The 16810-nt window shown below is 38.9% G+C and overlaps 1 protein-coding gene across 32 annotated transcripts in view; it reads left to right on the top strand.

Moving 5' to 3' along the window:
• Positions 1 to 16545, top strand: part of ABI2 (abl interactor 2) — a 70934-nt gene extending 54389 nt beyond the window's left edge. For 25 of the 32 annotated variants that reach the window (XM_081142538.1, XM_081142534.1, XM_081142528.1 and 22 more), the window contains 2 exons: positions 2593 to 2766; positions 11766 to 16545. In XM_081142538.1, coding sequence (XP_080998664.1) covers positions 2593 to 2766; positions 11766 to 11941 — 350 coding nt within the window. In that variant the 3' untranslated portion in view covers positions 11942 to 16545. The remainder of the gene's footprint in view (positions 1 to 2592; positions 2767 to 11765) is intronic. The other 7 variants (XM_081142546.1, XM_081142545.1, XM_081142542.1 and 4 more) reach the window with 1 other exon arrangement.
• Positions 16546 to 16810: the final 265 nt, after the last annotated feature.

Here is a 16810-nt window from a genome sequence, read left to right as displayed (position 1 = left end):
TTGTTCATGGGCTTTTTCCCCAGCACTTAGGAAAGCATCTGACACAGCAGATACTTTTAGTCCCTCCTTTTTTGTGCTTCCCTAGCTAACTAAATGCCCCCTTTTTATCAACACCTTTATTGTATTTTAACTAATTATAATCCAGTCTTGCTGGACTAAGTGCTCAGTCTTTCTTCCAGGTGCCTTTCCACCTCTACTTGCTAATTTCTGAAAATAGCCTATGTTATTACCACAGTGTGATTGCCTTTCGGGTTATCTTTTCTCATTTCTTTCCATAGTCATATACATTTCTCACCTACAAAATATATGAAAATAAGAAACTTTGTGTATGAGGTGTGCTGTGGTTGATTTTAAAGGCACAGTAGGACTTATACATTCAAATGAACATTGTACTCAAAACATTCACCTTGGAAAGATATATACCTATCTTTTTGGATTATCATCATAGCTTTCAAATACATTATTTTGAAGGTGCTCTGTGGTAACAGATAATCACTCTGTATTAAGGTTGCTGTTTGGAAGAAGTCTGGAATTATCTGGAACCAGTTATACTGTGCTAAGTAGGGTAGCTATGATCCTATAAACCCTTCTATGGCTCCCCAAGGCTCTTTGGATGGAGTTCAGACTTGCAAGGCCCTTCCTGCCTAGCCCTCTTCAACTTCCTCATGCCTCTTTTTGCTGAACTTTGGTCAGTTCTTTGAAGGGTCCCTGCTTTCTTACCTTTGCATTTGTTTTTTTCTTTACATCTGACTTGAAATAGCCACCTCCACTCCATCCCACTCCCTAGCCATTAACTCTTACTCATCTTTCAGGTTTCAGAAACCCATGTAAGAGTGTTGGTCTGCTGTATTTTCCATAATGATTTAAAGCACTTGCTGCCCTTAATTATAAACAAAAGTTTGGTTTTCCATGTCTCCAAGACTTTTGCCCACTGCTCTATTCCCAGTGCTGAGCATAATACCTGGCCATAGTAGGCTTCCAGTTGATGTTTGTTGAGTGAATAATGAAACATTACTTTAAAGTTAGTGTATTTATCTCATCCCATAGTACTGTAAGCTTTTAAGATAATAAACATTGGAGTTTCCATTTCTGCTCTTCCACTTCTGTAGGCTTCTTCCAAGATAATCTTGGAAAGCCAGTTTTCACAGCCATAAATTGAGTATTAAAAATACCACTTCCCAAGGTAAAGATTAAATGAAATAATGTAAATTACTAGCAGGATAATTGGAATATTTTAAGTAAAAAATGGCAGCTTTTATTAGTCTTATTAAACTGGCTGTCAGGCAGATATTAGAGAAGGTGAAATGAGCAGTGGCAGCATCTTAGAGTAATTTGGTAATGTAATTTCTCAAGGTGATTGTTTTGAAAGACAGAGTTCTTTTGGATGAATGTTTCTGTGGAATTGGTTAAAGACAATCCGTTTGCCTTATAAATGCAAATAGGATATATTGTTGACTCTTACCCCAACCATATTGAATTTGTTTTAAAGTATATGTTAACATCATATAGCTATATGCTTTGTTTACTAAAAAACCCCATCAGGACTAAAAGACGTATTTTTAATGGGTAAAGTTTTGAAGTGCATAAGGTGGATAGGTTGATAAGTAGAGTGGCCCTGCAGATGGGAAGAAAATTGGAATTAGGGCAGAGCATGAAGTTGATATGGATAATCTCACCAGGCATCAGTTGTCTTTGAAAATCAGTTGATTTAATCAGTAAGTTTAGATAAAAAATAGAAAGTAAGCAGATTGCTCAGAGAATTTCACGGAAACAATACTGGTACCTCATAAATAAGAATTTGTGCTCTTCATTAAAATTGGACAGTGGATCAGTGCTGCTTTTTAAATTCAGTTTATTTTGTTGAGCTGTGTTCAAGTATGTACCAAGCATTGTAAAAGCTTTGAGTTCCTGAGTTTGGAGGTAATATTTTGGACATTACTATATGTTGATATCTAAGCCGCGGAAGCAGATCTCAGTGAAACCTTTACAATATTTTAAATCATTCTTGGATATTTACCTTGAAGAATTCTGCATCATAAATTAGTCTGAATTAGTTGATATTCTGTATATGAAAAACCAAAACCAAACAAACACAAACATCTTCATGGATGAAGTTACCCAAAATTGTTTGTGATTTCTGCCTTGCTAATTTGGTAAGATGCTATTTTTTAAAAAATTCATTGAGAAAAAGCAGATTATTAAAATTTCACTCTTCACTGGACTCATTCTAATTTTTTATAAACTAAATATGGTTATACATATCCAAAGTGTTAATAACATTTCTGATGACCACTCCTTGTTGGATATCATATAAGGCCAAACTATATTGTATTAGCATAAATAGGTTCCAGAGGCTCAGTTAATAATTGTTTTGGCTAAACTTTATTCAGCATCTCTAAGCACTAACCTGTGGGGAGGAGAACGGCATGCTTGGAGATTGGAAACATAGTTGGTGGGGGAAGTCTCTTGCACACTCAGGTTTTGAAAGATTATTTTCAAGTCTAGGTTTATGAAACGTAGAAGCTTAGCTTAGATAAGAAGTATAGAACTTTGCATTAGGTGTAGTTTGTTATCAGCTTGGTACATTCTTAGTTTCAGATACACCACCCCCACCTCCACCTGCGGAAGAACCCGTCTTTGATGAATCCCCCCCTCCGCCTCCTCCCCCAGAAGATTACGAAGAGGAGGAGGCAGCCGTGGTTGAGTACAGTGACCCTTACGCGGAAGAGGACCCGCCGTGGGCGCCAAGGTCTTACTTGGAAAAGGGTAAGTTTCAGAGGGCTGCTGGAGGGATGGGAAGAAAGCTACACGTGGACGTGAAATTCACTGGTACTGAAGAAAATTGTTTTGTTTTTTTACTGGTAAGCAAAATTTTGCTTGTATTACATGTATATTCTTATTTAATTTACAAGTTTTAAGGTTTTGAAAGTCATGCTAGTAAAATTCTGTGACTATTTTGTTAATCCTCACCCAAGGATACTTTTTCCATTGATTTTTTTTTAGGGAGAATGAAAGGGAGGGAGGAAGGGGAAAGAGAGGGAGAGAGAGAGAAAGAGAGAGAGAGAAAGAAGGAAAGAAACACTGATGTGAGAGAGAGACACCAATCAGTTGCCTCCCGCATGTGCCCTGACTGGGGCCAGAAATCGAACCCTCAACCCTTTGGTGCGCGGGCCGATACATAACCACTGAGCCACATCGGCTAGGGCTATTTGATTTTTTTATTGATGGTATGTGTTGTTCCCATTGAACATGCTCTTTATGAATGGTTTCTGTAAGACAAAAATTAAAAAAGGGTTTTTCTAGAATGACTCAGGAAGAGGATGATTTTTCCAAACTATTAGTTATTCCTGCCCCCATGGTTTATAAAGCATTCTTCGTGGCATCTTATATCAGATATTTCAGTTTAAGTATCTCCATATGAAACTTCCTTCCAAAGAATAATGGTTTCTTAGTTTCTTTACAAGGTAGTGTTGGGCATTTCTTTTATTGAAAAGTTTCTCTGAATATATTAGCTAACCATGCCATGGTACTTTTGGGACCAAGCTTCAAAATCTTCTCAGTACTAATCAGCTCAGAAAAAAAAGTGTGCTGTCTTGCACAGAGTTTTCTATTAAGGAAATTAAAGCTATTCACTGGGTCTGAAAACTGACCACACATTTCAATCATCTGGGGAACTTACATTAAGAAATGGTAGACTTCCATTTCTAGTCAAAATAGAGCAACAGTAATCAGATTTACCCTCTCTCCTAAAACAGGAATCCAGAAAAAAATATTAAAAATAAAGGTTTTGAGACACTAGACAACAGTCATTGGTGGAATATGACCTAGAGAGAAGGAACTCAAGGTGAGCCTGTGATTGTCCTGGATTGCTACCCAGAGGCATTTTCCAGGCCATAGCGCGAGGAGGTGGAACCCAGAGGCTGTGTGTTTCATTGCCTAGAGAAGATAGAGGTCAGAGTTTTTGGAGGCTACAGAGAAGAGGTAGTCACACAAGGACAGAGTTCTGGAGATCTCCAGAAGGGTCCCCTTGAGTCTTTGACTGAGTACTGATTTGTACATGTGTGTGAAGAAACTACCTGATATTGGAGAAAGAAAACCAGAAAGGAGTAAGCAGAAAAATTACTGGAAATGACACAGGCCTGGAAATAGTTCATGTTCCCAAACCAGTTAAGAGTAGAAAGACTTGTCATACACAAGGCATTGAGAAGAGGCCTCAAAAGTCTGTCTCCTTAGGCCCCATAATATCAGTGGGAGTGGATAATCAACATTCACCCCTGGAGTTGATGGAGTCTTACCCTCCTTCCTGTGCAATCCTGGGCCTCTGAAGGGAAACCTCCATTCCAGTCACCCAGAAGACAGCTCTAGTAAGATAGTGAAAATATCTTACATGAGCTCCAGTGGTCACCATTCTTCCTCCTGCCCGTTGGTATCTCTGGACCCAGAAAACAAGTTGGGACCCTCAGTTTCCCACAGGCACTTGCAGTTACCCCTGGACAATTCCTTTGGCAGTCATCACTCCCTGAAAACTCATTGTACATTAAATCATCTTGTTTTACTGTTGTCTCTCAAGCCCACTAGACCCATGTGGGTGGGGATGGGGTCCTTGTCAGGTTTGGTATGCTTTTCATTTCCATTGCTCAAGTACCTAGAATAATGCAGGAGCTTAATAAATGTTAGGTGGATGGGGGGGGGGGGTGTCTGTCCTCTTAGTAGTGGGCCCAAATTAGCCCAAGACTAAAGTTTGCTCTGGGCTGCCCTAACATGCTTACATGCAAACCTTTGAAAGCATCCAAATGATTTCAAGTAACTTAACTGAGCTCCAGGACAAAATGTAACACTGTTCAACAAAATCCAGTGCACTAAAATGTCAGAATCACAGTGTCCAACAGCCATTCAAAAATTACAAGGCATGTAAATAAGCAGGAACATATAACTAACAGAAAAGTCAGTCAGTGGAAAAAGACCCAGAAATTACCGAGATGATGGAATTACCATACAAGGGTGTTATATATAGCTATTATAAATGCCACATGTGTTCAAGAAGGTAAAGGAAAATATGAACACGAGAGAGAACTGGAATACACACACACACACACACACACACACACACTTTTTTTTTTTTTTTAAGAGAAAAACCCACATAGAATTTCTGGAGATGAAAAATACAGTATCTGAAGTGACTCTTCAGAAGAAAAGATCAGCAACTTTGATGATATGACAATAGAAACTATGCAAAATGAAGCATGGAGAAGAAACAAAATCTAAACACAGCAACAGATATGTGGATAATATCAAATGGTCTTTGTTTGCAGAAGATAAGATCTCATGTAGAAAATTCTAACAATCTACAAAAAGCTGGTAGAGCTAAAAAGTGACTTAGCAGGATTACAGGCTACAAGATCAGTGTATAAAATTAATTGCATTTTTATATGCTAGCAACAAGCAACTGGAGATTGAAATTTGTAAAACAACTTTTTTAATAGCATAAAATATTAAATACTTAGGGATAAACAGAATGAAATATAAGAAAGACCTGCATGATGAAAACTAAAACATTAAGAAAAATTGATAAAGGCCTTAAATAGAGAACTGTATTATGCTCTTCGATCATTATTAAGAGACTGGTTTTCCCCAAATTGATCTATAAATTGAATGCAATCCCAGTAAAAGTTCCAGAAGTAAGTCTTACAGAAATTGACAAGAGGATTCTAAAAATTACGTGGGAATGCAAAAGACCTCGTATAGTCAAAACAATTTGAAAAGAAGTCTAATATTGGAGGATTTAAACTACCTGACTTCAGAGTTCTAGTGGAAAGCCACAGTACTCAAGACAGTGTGGTGCTGGTGTAAGTATAGGAATATAAATCAGTGGGATAAAATACAGAATCCAGAAATAAGGTGCACATAAATTGTTTGACAAAGGTGCCAAGGTAATTCTTTGGAAAGGATAGTGTTGTCAGCAAATAGTGTTGGAACAATTGGATATCCATATGTAGAACATGAACTTCCACTACCTCACAGTACACATGAATTAATTTGAAATGTATTTTAGATCTGAATGTAAAACCTAAACTGTAAAACAAGGGGAATGTAGGAGAAAAAACTTTTATGTTCTGCGGTTGGGGAAAAAAAAAAAAGTCTTGTAGAGACCACATAAAAAACATGAAGCTTAAAAGAAAAATGATGAATTGAATTTCATGAATTGCAAATAAGCACATGAAAAGATGCTCAGTGTTATTAGTCATTAGGGAAATGCAAATTAAAGCCACTGTGAACCAAACTCAGTACCACTACACACAGTACCTCTAGAATGGCTACAATTAAAAACATTGATAACACCAAATGTTAAGAGAAAATGTGGTGAAACGAGCTCTTATACATTGCTGGTAATGCAACATGTTTCAGTCACTTTGGAAAACAGTTGGCAGTTTCTTATGAAGTCGGACATACCCCTGCCAGCTGATCTGGCAGTTCCTTCCTACGGTGTTTACTTAAGAGGAATGAGGGTGTGTGTTCACACAAAGACTTAAATTTAAATGTTCATAGCTGCTTTATTCGTAATAGCCAAAAACTGGAAACGACACAAGTGTTTTTTAATTGGTTAATAAACAAATTGTGGGATATCCATCTATTTAGTGAAATATTGCTCAGCAGTGAAAAGGAACAAACTACTGTTATAAGCAATAATATGGACGGTTTTCCAGTGTTACACTAATGAAAGAACCAGACTTCCAGAAAAAGACTCTTACTTTATGACTCCATATAAATGAAATCTAGAAGATCAATGGTTTTTGGGGACCAGTACTGGTGGGTGAAGGAATTTACACATGAGCATAAGGAAATTTGGGGGTGATGGGCATGCGGTATGTGACCATTGTGGTGGTCATTATACATTTGTCATGTATACAGGTGCATACATTTGTCAGAGCTCACTGAACTCTCAATTAAATGCTTTTGTTTTGTGTCTAAATTAATACCTCCAGTACCTCACTAAAGCTGTTTTTTTTTGTTTTTTAAATGTATCTTTATTGATTTCAGAGAGAGGAAAGGAGAGGGAGAGAGAGAGGTAGAAACATCAATGATGAGAGAGTCATTGATTGGCTGCAGCCCACAACCCGGGCATGTGCCTCGACTAGGAATCGAACCCTGATTGCCTGGATCCTAGGTCGACGCTCAACCACTGAGCTATATCTGGCTGGGCACTAAAGCTGTTTTTAAGGGGGAAGATATGAGCCCAAGGTACTTCCCTAGGATGTGGCCTTAGGCATTGACATGTTTTACGAACTCTGTAGCTGATTTTAATACTGTCCTAGACAAAGCCGTGAAAAACTACCTCAGTTGTTCCTTAAGAGAAAAGCACAGTGAAATTCTGCTTTCTAAAAAGTGACTCTTTAGTGAACATGTGAAAATCTGGAGAGATTTGTAAGAGGAAAGTAAGTTTGTTTTGAGTCCAAGTAACTCTTTAAAATTTTAAAGAATATGCCTTAATTGTTCCCCAAGATGTTTTTCAAGGTTTGGTTTGTTTCTGGTAAGTTCAGGTCTTTCAAAACATGAAAACCAAAAGCTCTTCCTTGCCCTTTCTAGCAAAACAAAAACATAACCGTGTTCAGCTTCTGATTGCTTTTTTGTTTGCGTGTGTGTGAATGTTAAGGTTGTTACCTAATGACTCATTTTGCTATCTTAGACCTTAGTACCTGGTTCTTAACCCTGCCTGCACATTAGAGTCACCTAGGGAGTGTGCAGCATGTCTGCACCTGCAGACCTGTTAAATCAGAATCTGGATGTGGGACTGCATCAGAATTTTTAGAAGTTCCTCAGGTAATTCCAAGATGGAGAACCACTGCCATGGGAAAAGGTTTTATCTTAACCCTTACTGCCCATACTAGCCAAAAGGAGAATATATATATGTAGTATCTTGATTTAACTTGGGTAGAAAATATATTTTCATGTATTATGTGCCTGGCATAATGTAAGACTTATTACATATGTAAGACAGTTTCCCTATCTTGCAAACTAGGAAATGAGGTTCAAAAATAATTTTTATAGAATATAACAGAAAATGTTAGTGTTAGAGAAAAGGCAGTACATCAGAATAGTTACTAATGATAAAAGAAGCTAACATTTATATGGACTGTTTACCATATACAAGGCCCTGGGCTATGTGTTGGGTGTGCATTGCCTCATTCAATAGAGCAATGCTTTGAAGTGTTAGCACTATTATAGTTCCCATTATACAGTTGAGTAAAAAGTTTAGGAAAGTTAAGTATGTTCTGTGAACTAATAACTGGTAGAGCCGGGATTTGAATTAGGTGGTATGACTGACTCGAGCGCACATACTTAACTATTCCTAAGCTGGAGCTTTGGCAGACCTGGGATTGATGTGCTATACAGTTTACTAGCATTAAATTCTATCCCTTCCTTCCATCAAGCCATCCGTTCTTGTATTCTTCCAACTCAGTGATATAACTTCTTGGTGGAAGTATCAGCAATGTATGGTAAATTATCAGATAACATTTCTGTTCTCACCAGACTATGACAGTTTGTCTTGTTCATCTGTATATCTCTCAATCAGCATGGATGCTCCAGTAATGATTATCAAAAATGAGTAGTTCCATTAATTCTATCTGGGGATTCCATAAAGCTGCTCAGAGGACATGGAGTTTGTGATGTGCCCTGAATAATGAGCAGTTTCCCAGGCAGAGGGAGTCCTCGGAGTGAAGGGGCATGGCTATGTGGGGCACGTGAGTAGTACAAGAGGACATGGGTGGGTTGTAGGGAGAGAGTGGCTGGGGTATGAGTGTAAGAAGTTGTCATTGGTGACGGAAGGCCTTGAATACCACGCTGAGGTGTTGGGGTCTTTTTCCCTTTGTAAAAATCCAATGGTAGAAAGAAAATTGGGCAAGATTTTTAAGCAGGTTAATAAGTAGTTCCCATGTACTTACAGCCTAACTTTTTTTTTTATTATTAAAAATATATCTTTAGTGATTTCAGAGAGAGGAAAAGAGAGGGAGAGACAGAGATAGAAACATCAATGATGAGAGAGTCATTGATTGAGCCCACAACCAGGGCATGTGCCCTGACCGGGAATCGAACCCCAATCCCCTGGATCCTAGGTCGATGCTCAACCGCTGAGCCACGCCCGGCCGGGCCAGCCTAACTTTTTTTTAACTTACCTGATAATAGCGTAGAGTATGTTAGAAAGGAAAGTAGGGCCCTGGCTGGTGGGGTTCAGTTGGTTGGAGCTTCATCTCGTACATTTTCGATTCCCGGTCAGGGCACATACCCAGGTTGCGGGTTTTATCCCTGGTTGGGGCATGTGCGGGAGGCAACCGATCAGTTTCTCTGTCACATCATTGTTTCTCTCTCTTTCTCTCATCCCCTTCCATTCTCTAAAATCAATAAAAAAGGAAAGTAGGAGTTGGGAAGACCAGATTGGATACCTTTCTAAGGATGAAATGAAGGCCTCACCTAAGGCAGTGCTGAAAACCTTTTTCACATTAGTCAGTGCAGATGGAAGGATTTCTTCATGTGGCACTGTCACTCTCAACTTCTTCAGAGTTACTTGCCAAAAATCAAATAATGCCTTTTTTTAAAAATTAAAAAAATATATAGATTGATTTCAGAGAGAGGAAGAGAGAGGGAGAGAGAGAGAGAGAGAGAAACGTCAATGATGAGAGAGTCATTGATCGGTTGCCTCCTGCACGGCCCCTACTGGGGATCGAGCTGGCAACCCAGGCAGGTGCCCTGACTGGGAATCAAACCAGGATCTCGTGGATCCTAGGTCGATGCTCAACCGCTGAGCCATGTGGGCCTGGCATAATGCTCTATCTTTAAAAAAGTTTTATGATATTTTGGCTGGTAACTCTATTAAAGTCTTTTTTTTTTTTTTTTTTTTAAATATATCTTTATTTCAGAGAGAGGAAAGGAGAGGGGGAGAGAGAGATAGAAACATCAATGATGAGAGAGTCATTGATCAGCTGCAGCCTGCGACCTGGGCATGTGCCCTGACCGGGAATTGAACCCTGATCTCCTGGATCCTAGGTCAGTGCTTAACCGCTGAGCCACACCCGGCCGGGCATAAAGTCTTAATTTTTGTTAAAAGCAAAGGAATGGAGCCACCTAACTTTAACTTGCAAAAGGTTGGGTTATTCTGTGGGGTAATTATCCTTCTCAACACCACACCAGTATTTTGAATTGTTTCTTTGGCACCCAGAGGCGTTTTGTGCTTTAAGACAGTGCACCACTATACTTTAGTTAATAGACAGGAAATGAGAGCTTTTGTGACTGATGCCTGACTGAAGGTATCATCTCAGGCAGATCAGGTTTTGGAAGCAGTATTTATAAAATTTGGGACTCTAGAAGGAGTTTCCCCAAATCATCTGTCCTTCATACTGATTAGAAAGTCTTCAGGTACTCCCTGCGTTATGTATATTCCAGTGTCAAGACTGCGGCACCGACAGGCAGTGATTGTGACCATCGGGAAGTGTTGGGTTTGACAGCTGTAGGAGGCAGGATTAACAGGATTTGGGGACATCCTCTTTTGAATTGCTTTTCAATGGGTTTGCATTTTGGTGAGCATCAAGAATGTTATCAACTAAAAGAGATGCTAAAAAATATTGGGTCGACCAGAACAGTAAATACTTTACATATTTTGTTTTCTTTTACATTTATAGTTAAACTTGTATGTCATTTAATTATATATTTGTGTTTAGGGATTTGGTTATATTTTGAGAAATACACACTAACTTCCTCTTAAGCCGCTCTGAAGTATTTTCTGACATCCTTAACAGGTCACTATAATGGCAAATACTCATAGTTTAACAAAGCCATTTAATTTTACTAAAGCAGGCCAGAAGCACAAATGAACTGGGGCAAGTCGCACTATATTGAAAATTCCTGTTGTTTCATTTCTTGTTTATGTGAGGTTCAAAGTTGCATGAGAAACTAAAGTCAGTATATGGTTCTCAGAATGATGGATAGATGGAGATTGTTGTTGAGTGAAATTCTGAGTGATCTTTTTACAAAAAAAACAAATATTCAAGTGGATTTGAGCAAGTAGGCTATGCCAATTTAACTGAACTGTTGAGGTAGATGTAACACTTAGGAACCAGAAGCTGTCCCAGGTAACAAATTGGTTACCAAATTGTTTAAGCAGTGAAAATCTCAGAGCTTACAGATATCTTGGTTTTCATAACACTTTTAGTGTATTACAGGAATGTGTTAAATTGGTAGCATAATACAGCATGTGTTTTTGAAAGACTATATATATAGTGGATTCCCATCATTTGCACATAAAACCTGTGGGAATCCAACCATTTTCCTCCTCTGAATAAGCATGGGCTCCAGAAAATGAGATGTAAATCTGCTTGCTGCTCCTTTAGTCCGTCTCTTTTTCTCACTTGCCTCTCATAGTGTATCTCCCTGCACTAGTGTAATTCTAATGTTTAAAGATGTTTTTACACAACACAGTCATTTTTCCCCGATTCAGGGATTGTGTCTCTCTCTTCTGTGAGGTATTTTCCAGTAGGCTGCTGGAGGGTAATTTTACTGACTTTTTGCCATTTATACTGTTTGGAACTAACCTCCCCAAGGAGGTGGGATCCCATTCTACAGGACAGGGTGTTAGGAAAAAAAAAGTTTTTGGCCTATGTTTAGGAAATCACTGTTTGAAGTGCTGTAGACATTGGGAAAGGATGGCTATTCATTGATCTGGTTCTCTCTTTGGAGGAATGTTATTTTTCACATCCTGTTTTTTCCCCCTCTAGTTGTGGCAATTTATGATTATACAAAAGACAAGGAAGACGAGCTGTCCTTTCAGGAAGGAGCCATCATTTATGTCATCAAGAAGAACGACGATGGTTGGTACGAGGGGGTTATGAATGGAGTGACTGGGCTCTTCCCTGGGAATTATGTCGAGTCCATCATGCATTATTCTGAGTAAGCTCAGTGGGCTGTGTCCCGCACAGGAGTAGTCAGGATCTCCCAGATTGTCACAAGACCCTGGGATTCACCTCCAGGGAAGTGAATGAAGGATACAAATGATAAAAACTACTTACGTTTTTTCCGGTTTACCCCCCAGTATTAAAACAAAAAAACAAGCTGAGTGTGAACAAATGGATCTTTCTGTCATCATTTGTACTATGCTAAGCTGTCTGGATTGAAATAAAGTGACCATTTCTGAATGTGTCGGAGGTATAACAGCATAACTATGTAAAACAAATCAGGTTAAGACTGATTCAGAACAAAATCTGGGATCTTTCTCAGGAATACTGTACACCCGTGGGATTTCTCTTGCAGAATCTGTGGCATTGGATGGTCTTCAGTGCCTGTGCTAAAGGTTAGCCTTGTGGTTTACTGCGTACCCCACTTTTTTCCACCTGTATGAGGAGGGAACCGATATTTGAATACCATACTTAACCATTTTTAGTTATTTCAGGTGGCTCATTTCCTCTCACACTGTAAGTTCTGCATTCTCTCAGCACTTGTGTGCACCAGAGTGAAGGCTGAACTGACTTGCATCCCATCATGTTTCTCAGTTTGTAGATGATGAAATGAGTCTCCCAACATTCTGAGGGTGGTTGACAATTGCCAGTGTGATTTTAATGTGCTGCTGCAGCATGAGACTGCATTGCCATTAAGGGCCATTACCCAGATGTGTGAAGCACGGTAGCCCGGCTCACGCTGAAGCAGGTGGGTGAAGCTGGTGTGAAGGTTCTGTAAGGTTCTGAAGAGATTTGACGTAGAAATGCGCTGCCTTAGGTGCTGGTTTGAGGATGATGATTTTGGAATTCAGACCAACTATTTCTTTACTGATTTCACTATTGAGAAAAACATTCTTTTTGGGAAAATAGTTATTTTCAAGTTTCTTGACAGCTACTGGGAATAAAAGGCTTGCTACTGTAATCTTGGAGTGATATTAGTGGCCAGTGTTAGCTCCTGCTGAGTTGTCTACTCACTGAGCTCTACAAAAGGGAAATACTCTCCTGATTTTGTGGTTGGCCTCTGAAGTAGCATCCTTTGGTACGAATTTGAACTTTGTATCTCAGCCTAAGAATAGTGGGATAAGGCCAAATATATATCCAATTACATATATTAAAAACTGATAGAACTTTGAGAGAAACAGTATATTTTATCTGCCCAACTATAGCTTCAAGTTCAGTGGAATTTGTGAGTCAGATGGCTTTAATCACTTCTGTAGTCAATATAAGAAATGTTCTAAAAATCCAGGAGGGCTTTGCTGCTCAGCAGGTGAATACTTAGTGATGAACTAGCTTATGGTCAAGGCCCAAAGCTGTCATGGGTTCTTCCCAGTTCCAGTGACTTGGCCAGAAGAGAGCTTTGCCAGGTGACCTCCCTGAGCTGCGTCAAAGGGGAGGGGCAATAGCTGCATATACAGTTGACCCTTGAACAACACAGGTTTGAACTGCACGGGCCCACTTACACTGGGGTTCAATAAATGTATAGTCAGCCCTCCATATCCCTGGACTCTGCATCTGCATATTCAACTAGTTATGATCGAAAACAGAATTTTCAGTCTGCAGTTGGTACCCACAGATGTGGAAGACAAACTGTGTGCACTGTTTTATACCAGTTTGCCTAAGGGGCTTCAACATCCAAGGATTTTGTTTGTGTGTGTGTGTGTGTGTGGGGGGGTCCTGGAACCAGTCCCCCACAGATACAGAGAGCTGACTGTAGTAAGTGTGAGTCAAAAGTTATAGGTGGATTTTCAATTACACGGGTCCTGTGTTGCTCAAGGGTCAACTGTATTTGACATGTAAGCCTTGAACATGAGGTAGTGTAGATAGCGGAACTTGATTGAAAAGTGAATGTGTAGTAGTGTGAGGGAATTCAGATGGTGTAGGCAGAACATTCCACCTGTGAATCTATCTGAGCACAGAACTTCATCACCATTTAACTGAGACCCAGATATACAGCTCCCTCGTCAAGACTCCCTGTGTCGAAAAGCTGCAAGTTCTTCCCCTGCCCTCCCCCAACATGTTGCAAGTCAGCTATTTTGCTTTTAGCTCTCTTCAACCCTTTGAATTTAGCTTTGCTGCCATGCCTATGTGAGGTCATCTCAACATCCTTTATTCCGTTTTCCTTTAAAGCAATGGTCCTGAGTGTCCGAGCCATCAGTTTTGTTATGGACCCAACCTAGACTATACTTGGATAGGTTAAACTCTTAGTGTTGGTGTATAACTAGGAAAACTTTTAAAATTAGATAGTCTAGTTATTTATTTCAATACCTTTTTGCTGAGAAAACTTAGTGGATTTAATAAGAGGGTAATTTGAAATTCAACAAATAGTTCCATAGCTCATACCAACGGCAGACTGTGCAACAAGAGTTGGTGACGGTCAGCTTGCCTGTTGGGTTGGGGAGTGCAGAGGACACTGGTGGTGATGAAGACCTGTAGCAGGGGGAATCCATGGGTTAGCTAACTTTTTTCTATATTATTTAGTACTAATGTGAGTGATTTTTTGTTTTAAAAACACATTGGATTTTCTGCATACTTTAAATTTTTGTACAGTTTTGAATTCTATATATTGTCTTGGAAAGATACTATGTAATGATGGGCCAGGCCTACCGTAATGGGAGACTTTTAATATATGTAATATTTCATAGATTGCATGCTATTAATAGTTTGTGAGGGTAGTATTTGTTTTATTGTAAGTTTCCCCATTTATCTTTTTATAAACGAGATGAGACGGTGGGCAGTAGGAATTCCAAATGAATGTAGAAACCTTACATGCTACATAATATTGTGGCATATAGAATCCAAGTCTCAATCTGCTGACCAGTAAGCAACCAGATCAGGATAGAATCTAATGGGGGAGGGATTTTTTTTCCTTCTGAAATGTTCCTTTTTTACTTGCTGGACACTCCCTATTTCCTTACGAGTTGTTCTTCCTTTTTTTGTCACTCCTTTTTATTTATTTATTTTTTTGGTATAACTGTTTGAAAGGCCATGGTGGTATGAATGAAAATACTCTTGTCACTGACCTAGCCAAGGCAGTAAATCTGAATAAGTATCAACGTGTCAAAAATCTTAAGAGATTCAGCCTGCTGTGTTTGAAATAAATATCTTTTCTTGTTCAGTATTTTCTATCTTTTGGCTTTTTGCTTTCTGTCTCCCTCAGGGGCACCAATAGGGTTGGCAAGGGCCTGCTACTTCTCCTCTATTCCTAGAAGTCGCTAGGTGAGACGTTTTATCCCTCCCTTCCCCTTCCTGCTTCCGTTGATTACCCAGCTAGAATGTCCTTCATCTTCACAGGGATTTCTGTAATGGAGCTATTCTCCTTGGCAGTCTTAGGTTGAAGATGATTAATTTAGAGACATCAAAATGATGGTAGTTTGCTTTTATCCTTTTGTGTTCATTTTCTTTTAACAGGTGACCTTTCTGCATTAGGAACTATTTTCTAATTTTTATTCTTTTCTTGCTCGGTGGAGAGAGCAAGGCCACCTTTCCCCTTGAAAAGGATTTGATGGAAGAATTGGCAGGTGACTGCCAAATCTCTGAAAGAATGGGGATCTGAATCACTTCCGAACTACTTGGTCCGGGAACTCTTGATTGGTGGTAATTTCCCTCACATGATTTACTTAGGATCATAGAATTTGAAAGCCAGATGAAATTTTAGTTCAGACGCATTTCACTGACGAGGTTATGTTTCAGACAACAGCTAATTAGTAACGGTAAAGTCGGACTCAGTGCTACTTGTTACTCTTTCTACAAGTGTCTTAATTGAATGTGCTGTTTCTTTAAAAATTAAGAGTTCTCCTTGATGTCTTCAGGAAGATACTTGAAAAGCTATGCTGTTTCAATAAATACCAGAGTATTATTTAAACTAAACTTGTTTAAAGGAGTATACTAAGTGCGACCTTAATTATTGAAAAATTTTCATTTTTAACCCTTCTAAAACTATACTTGGTACAAACGGCCTTTTCCACTAGGTGTATGCAGCAGAAACATTTCAGCACTGGTAGGAGCCCAGCACACAGCCTTATTTGAGAGCCTTACAAAACAGTGAAACGGAGGCGCGGCACTCATCACCTTAGGTTTACTTTATGCTGATCTTGTTCCTGCTTCTCACTCAGAATCGCATAGTTCTTATTAAAAAACTGACAAATGACCTTGCTAAAGATCTTGAGATTTTTTTGTAAAAAACCCCCCAAAACCAAAAAGCTTATTTTCACATTAAAATGGAAATGTCTTTTACAACTTTGGAATTCTGTGAAAAAGCAGTTTTTATCATATTTTGTGTCCCTGCATCTTTTTTTCTTAACAACAAAATGGTTTACAAAAAGAATGTAAACGATTTGTGATCTGGCCAGTTGTACTTTTAGCTCCCAGAGAGAGGGCTGGTGTTCTGAGTAAAAACCACACAGGAAAACTTTGAGGGAGCATTCTGTTGCCAGTAATGTTTCTAGTGTGTGCCATTAAATCACCTCCATGAGTGGGGGAGCATCCACTTTTTAATTTTGAAATTGTATTTGGCATTGTTGCTGTGTACTAAGAACTTGACCTAAATAAAATTCCACAAAGTGTATCTAAGTGTCTTGTGAATATATTTATGCAAGTAACCTCTTTTCTATCTGTTGCTCAAAACCAGTAGCTTCTTTTTATTATGTCTTAAAAACTTCAAATATTTAAAATGTTGAGCCTTAAATCAATTTTCATCTCTGTGAAATTTCTTCAGGACAGCTGTTTATTAAATAGTTATTTTCTATCACTATTTTTGCTGTAAGTGAACCTGGAGTTTTCTGATCACTTTTCCCCAAATACATGTAATTCTTTTAATATAAAAAGGAGAG

The sequence above is a fragment of the Miniopterus schreibersii genome (genome assembly GCF_964146895.1).
Source record: "Miniopterus schreibersii genome assembly, chromosome: 7".
Classification (NCBI taxonomy): Eukaryota; Metazoa; Chordata; class Mammalia; order Chiroptera; family Miniopteridae; genus Miniopterus; species Miniopterus schreibersii.
This window is presented reverse-complemented; position numbering and strand designations above follow the sequence as displayed.